Source organism: Psammomys obesus, unplaced genomic scaffold (assembly GCF_907164565.1).
Source record: "Psammomys obesus unplaced genomic scaffold, mPsaObe1.curated_primary_1811, whole genome shotgun sequence".
In the NCBI taxonomy this organism is placed as follows: Eukaryota; Metazoa; Chordata; class Mammalia; order Rodentia; family Muridae; genus Psammomys; species Psammomys obesus.
In genome coordinates, this window is record NW_026596158.1 from 3,500,403 (window position 1) to 3,506,953 (window position 6,551).

The 6,551-nt window shown below is 51.1% G+C and overlaps 1 protein-coding gene across 1 annotated transcript in view; it reads right to left on the reverse strand.

Moving 5' to 3' along the window:
• Lsm14a (LSM14A mRNA processing body assembly factor) overlaps positions 1 to 4,485 on the reverse strand; it is a 45,143-nt gene extending 40,658 nt beyond the window's left edge. The window contains exon 1 of the mRNA XM_055594974.1: positions 4,244 to 4,485. Within this exon, the coding sequence (XP_055450949.1) occupies positions 4,244 to 4,364 (121 nt within the window). The 5' untranslated portion in view covers positions 4,365 to 4,485. The remainder of the gene's footprint in view (positions 1 to 4,243) is intronic.
• Between the last annotated feature and the right edge of the window lie 2,066 nt (positions 4,486 to 6,551).

A 6,551-nucleotide genomic window follows, 5' to 3' on the forward strand; every position in this document is an offset into this window, starting at 1 on the left:
TCAAGAGACTTCGCTATGGAGAGACTGTCAAAACTCATTAGCAGCAAGAGAAAGTGAGTCTAAAACCACATCGAAGGAGCTGAAGATGGCTCGGCAGTTAAGAGCGCGGCTGATTTGCAGCAGCCACATTACTAGGTGGCTCACAACCACCTATAACGCCAGCTCCAGGGGATCCACACCTCTGGCCTCTGCAGGGACCTGCACTCCGTGCATAAACCTTCCTCCACACAACCCAACTAATAACAAAAATAAATAAAAAACACACTGAACTACTCACCCACTAGACTGGCAAGCATTAAAATATGTGGCAACCAGTGCTGCTGCTGGCGAGACACTTGGAGCAACTAGAACTCTTCTACACTAGTGAGCAGCCACTAGAGGAAACTCCTCTGCGTGACTTAGTCCGAAGACATGCAACCCCATGCTCCCGCAAGTCAACCTCTAAGTATGCGCCTCCGAAAATGACTCCAATACCAGTCAGTGCATCCCATTTTCCTAAAAGCGCTGTTCTGGATGGCCCCAAACTGCACCTAAGCTGCTCACTGTGAAATAGCCAACCCTGTTGGAAGGTTAAAAGCCTAGCTCCATGAAGTTCAAGCCGCTGCGCTCCTAACAGCTCACCATTTCTCCAGCTCTTTAGTAAGGTAAAAACAATTATTTGGGGCTGGAGAAACGGTCAGGGTTAGGAGCAATTGCTGTTCTTTCAGTGCTCACACCCACTTGTGATTCCAGTCCCAGGGGGTCTGATGGCCTGTTCTGGTCTCTGTGGGCGCCATGCATGCGTGTGATGCACTGACATACATGCAAGCAAAACACTTATACACATAAAATAAAAATGATGGTTAAAAAATTACATTTATTTTGTGTGCATTTGTGTAGGTCAGAGGACAATATGTTGGAGTTGGTTTTCTCCTTCCACCATATGGGTCCTAAGAATTGAACTCAAGCTGTCAGGCTTGGTGGCTTTAGTCATCCCCCTAGTTCCCAACTTCTGATTTTGAAAACTGAGGTGTTAGGTCCTGGACATTAAGGAAAAATCATATATTGGTATATGGATTAAATAACAATGTTATAGATATACATGAAATGATCACAATTATTAAAAACTAGTAAGATGTCCAATAATTTATTCTAATAAAATATTTTGTTGAGACATTTTAAAAAACTTTGGGTCATAAAAGTTTTTTTTTGTTTGTTTGTTTCCCTTTTGTCAAGTACACTTGGGGAGGCAGAGGCAGGGGAATCTCTGTGAGTTTGAGGCCAGCCTGGTCTACAAAGTGAGTCCAGGACAGCCAGGGCTACACAGAGAAAACCTGTCTTGAAAAACAACAAAAAAAATGAATGAATGAATGAATGAATAAATAGGTGGATAGGTTTGCAATTAAGAAATATTTAATACATTCAAAATCTTGAAAATGGGCTGTGCTGGTGCAAGTCTGTATTCCTAAGATAGAAGCAGTAGGACTTCATATTTAAAACTAGAGCAGGGTACACAGTGAGAACCCTACCTCAAAAGCCCAAATGACTGGGCACGGGGGCTTACACCTGTAGTACCTCGGAGGGCAGAGGCAAAAGGATCCACAATTTAAGACCAGTCTGAGCTACACAGTTCTAGGTCTGCCAGGGTTACAGCCTGAGAGACTGCCTCAGTTGATCAACTGACCAGCCCAGAGCAAACATCTGGGAGGGAGGTCGGACACCTGTGGCTTCTGCTAGCACCTGTACTCACATGCACTTATCACCACACAGACCACATACACACAAATAATAAAGTTACTAAGCCTGGTTATGCCTTACAATCCCAGCAGCTAGGTGGTGACTAAAGAATTAGGAGTTCAAAGTGGATGCTGGCAAATCAGTACTTTGAAGTCATCCTTGACTACCTATCTAGTTTGAAGCCAGCCCAAACTACAAGACTATGAAAATAAAAAAATCTCCAAACCGCTTTATTGAGAAATACTGTTCTCAGCCAGTGTGAAGAGCATTTGGTGAGAGCAGCAAGAACTTTAGACACCTTTTTCCCCACCCTTTAATACAGTCATTAAAGCTAACGCTATGAAGTAAAGTCTCCATCAGTAAGAAACAGATAAAAGTAAGCATAACCTGCTTCTGATTAAGAAACATCACAGTCACCTCTCGATTTCTTGCTTTTAAGGCAGGGTCTCACTGTTAGCATATAGGTATAACATAATACTCATTCTAGTTTTGCTGGCCTGGAACTCCCTAAATAGACCAGGCTGGCCTGTGTCACCAAGCCCAGCTTCACACCACTGGTCAAGTCTTTAATAAATACTAAGGAGAATCACAGAGCCTGAAGCACAGTGAGTGTCTAAAAAGATGAAAGCAGGTTCTTTAACAGGCAGTGCGTTACAATACTCCACAAGGCAAAGAGAGTTCTGGGGTGTTCCTTGGCTTTTCATTTTTTGTCTTTTTTGAGTTATGGATACCAGGCAGCTCCTGATCGCCTGAGCCTGTGTCCACCTCCCTAGGAGAATTACAGGGACTCACCACCCACACGCGGCTTTTCTCACTGAGGACTGAACCCAGGGATTTACGAATGATACATAAACAAGCACTCAGCCGGGCTCGGTGGCCAAATGCCTGTAACCCCAGCACTCAGAGAGGTTCAAGGCCAGGCTAGTCTAGAGTACAGGACTGCCAAAGCCACACAGAGAAACCCTGCCTAGAAACAAAACAAACAAAAAGAGCAAGCACTCTATCAACCAAGATACCTATATTTATCTGCTTTCTAAGATAACCTAGGTGGATTGCTTGAGCAGCCCGGATGTTCCCTAGTTCGGGAACTCGAGGGGAGTGTCACAGCACCGGGCTCCATACTCTTGAAAAAAGCAAACTCCTTAACTTTTTGAGTGTTTGATTCAAGGGTTTGTTGGGTTTCTGTTGTTGTCAATGCAACGGTGGAAAACATCACTCTGTTTTCATAGTGTAGCCCCTCCCCCCTTTTTAAGCTTTGTTTTATGGTACTGGGGAGGGAACCCAGACCTCCCACTTGCTGGGCCAGCGCTCTTCCAAGCAGGCCACACCCCTAATCCCTATCAGTTACCGTGCAATACCCTAAAAATATTTTTTTACCCAGGCCCAAGCTAATACTGTCCCCAAACTAATACTGTTAAAAGGGTCTACCAAAACATCTAAAAACCGGGTCATTAAAACTTGTTTGGTACTGGGAAATGACTCTTCCATTCTGCTAACGATTTGATGCGATTTTAGATTTAGAATCTTTCTATGCCGGACCCCTTTTCTTAGCGTAGGCGGGCCTTAACAATTCCACCCCTGGTGGTGAAAAAAATACCCGTCCTGAGCGTCAAAAAACTGTTCTAGGACATCTTCTAAGATCAGAAGCTCAAATTTACTTTTCTTCTGCTTGCCTGGCAGAGCAAAAAGTCCAGCACGTGTGAACGGAAACAAAACCCACAGATGGGACTGTATGGACACTAAAGACTATGGGGTAAGGGTGGTCCCCTTCAACACAAGCACAGCGGATTCGGGCAGCGCCCCCGTAATCCTCGGTCTGAATTCTGTACAAGAGCCCTGGATCATCAAACTTGAACTTTCCTTTCTACCAAGGTTCCAGGAAGGAGGCCCGTGGGGACAGACAGCAAGCAAGCAGGCATTTCAACGAGCACCCTCGGGCTGCACAAGAACTCCGGCCGAACAGGTAACAACGATCCGAGGAGACAAACGGGACGCGGCCGGCTCCACGGCACCGACGGCCTTCCGAGAGATCCCAAGTCCTGCGGCGCCGACCCAAAGTTTGGAGCGCATCACTCCAGGAGTTCACTCGGCAACCCACCGAGATGGAGAGCGCCGAGAAAATGGGTGCCGGGGAATCGACACATCCGCCTTCAACTCGGGGCAGGGCGGAAAAATTCTTCGGCTCCCCCGGCTTTGTTCGGCGGTTCAGAAGACGGAACGACCGAATCCCGGGCTCGGAAGAGACGAACCTGGGTGTGTTCTCCGCCCGGTCCCCGGGACCTCAGGACCGCCCCGCCCCGGGCGCCGCGCACTCGTTCCCGGACTTCCCCGGATGGGAGGCGCGGGGCTTCGGGGAAGGAGAGGAGCCCGGGGAGGCCGCGGGGCGGCTCTCGTCGCTGGGGGGGGGGGTGGGGGGACCGGGAGCGGCCTCCCCGGGGCACCGGGGACGGGGAAGAGCGCGAAGGCCGCGCGGGGCGCCCGGCCCGCGCCCCCCCCCCCCCCCGGCCCGAGGCCCGGGCCGCCGTCCCTTTGGCGAGGGCTACCGTGGAGTTCTCGGTGTCGATGGTGTAGAGGATGCCCTCGTAGCGGATCTCCGCCTTGGAGATGAGGCTGATCTTGCTGCCGATGTAAGGGGTGCCCCCGCTCATGGCGCCGTCGCCCGCCGCTCGCACTCAGGCAGATCCCGCGCCGCGCTCGCCGCTCCGCCCGCCCGCTCCGCCGGCGCCTCACAGCAGCCGCCTCAGAACCAACATGGCGGCCGCGCCGGCTCCGCTACCCTCCCCCAGCCTCCCGCCCTCAAACCGCGGCGCGGCGGCGGCGGCGGCGGCGGCGGCGGCGGCGGCGCGGGGCATGCTGGGAGGGCGAGGCCTCCCGCCCTCTCGCGAGACTCGGCGAGCGGCGAACGGTTCCTGGCCGGCTCCGCGGCGGCCCGGGACTCCCGGGGGCCGGGCTGTTGGCCGCTCCGGTGGCGTTCCGGGGAGCTGGAGGCTTTTCACGGCAGCTGGACGCCGCGCGGAGCCTGGACGAGCGCTCATTCCCTCCCCTGCCGCCCCCGCGGGTGATGCCGCCTGCGGCCCCCGCCATTTCTAGGCGGGCTGTACTTTGTCACGAGCCCAGCGTCTTTGTAAGCGGTCGCCTCCCAGCTCGTGACCGGCTGTCGGTTTCCGCGGGTCACGGAGTTCTCATCGTCACGCCGGAGCAGCCATCTTCGCCCAAGGAGGTTCACACCCCAAGGGCCGCCGCTCCGGGGAGGCGCTGGGTCTCCGTCCCCCAAACTGTTTTTCCTTCCCGCTGAGTCCCAGCCCTTTTCAAAGGGCTTGATCCGGGCTCCTAGCTTTCAAGCTGCTATTGGCTACTTAAGTATGCAAGAAACGCCAGCCCCAAGTGTTTCTGCAGCTTTGATCACTTATTTCAACTCCAGTTTCTTAGCAACGATCATCTCTCCAAACTGGCGTCTTAAAAGTTTGGGTCCAGAGCTGGAGCTGTCCTCGGTTTTACTTCAAACTGGTCCCTCTAGCTTGTTCTCTGAGGTCACTAGGAACCGGGGCCGTTTACTTAGCTGCTAAGACCCCAACCCCGGTTTGACTTCTCCTTCACCTCTACATCTGTTCCAACTGTAAATCTTGTCTGTTCAGTCAGGATCCTCTCCATCCGTTACAGCCCTACAAGAAGCCTCAGGCCGGAATTGTTGGCTGTAGCTTCCTAAGAATTACTCTTAACCCACGCTGGGTCTTTAACACAGCAGCCAGCGGGTGGGAGGTAGGGAGAGCTCATGTTCAAGTAGCGTGGTGGACTCTGAAATCAAGTCAGGTACCACCCCGCCTCTACTCAGTACTCTCCACAGATTACATGTTACACAAAGTGAAAACCGGACTTCCTGGTTTGGCTTATAAGGGCATACATGATTTAGCTTCTTGTTTGTTACACAACTCTGCACTAGTCCAAACATCAAGCATCCCTTCCTCACGCAGAGCTTTCACAATTCATTATACTCTGTTCAAAGCCACCCTCAGATACTTGTTTACAATACTGCCATGGACCTCACTTCACTCCCCTCTGCTCAGCTTGCTTCCCCCCCCCCCCTTCACTAAGCACTTAGGTCTATGTAGTCATAGGTGTGTGTCTACCTCCTTGGCTAGAATGCAAATATTTTCAAGAAATGAAGTTGTTTTGGTCACCGTTTGCATCATCATCGGGGCCAAGTGTAGCAACTGGCACAGGGCAGCTGCGCGGTAGATTCTTGCTGCAAGAATGAACAACTGGCATGAAAGCAGAATGCAAGCAGCAAGTAGGATGTCTGGTGAGCTGAGAGGAGAGAAGATTAATGAGCTGTGGTGTGATTGGTGCACACTGGCTTCCTGGGGTCCTTGCTTCAGTATAAAGGCATTACCTGGGTATGCAAATCACTTGGATTCTCCTTCCCTCTGTAGGTCTCAGACCGAAATTTCCTTCTCATGCTCCCATAGTGAGCACATTCTTTCCCATCGTCAGCTTGTACCCATGGTTCCTAGGTCATCCGTGGCCCAGGGTTTGTGTCTGCTAGAGTTGAACATGTCTCCCAAGAATTCATGTAAAGTTTAATGCCCACTGGGGCAGTAATGAAAAGTGGGAGAGAGAGCGCGCTTATGTGGGTACGCACATGTGCTATAGCACCAAGTGGTATGAGGACAATTTGCTAAAAGCAGTTCTCTTCTTCGCCATGTGGATCCCAGGAATCAAACTCAGGTCATTGTTGTTGTACTTTTTTGTACTAGTTTATTTGCATTCCTTAATGCCTCTACCTCCTTTCTCCACCCCAATCTCTTCCAGTTCTAGGTAGGAGAGAAAAGGTTAGT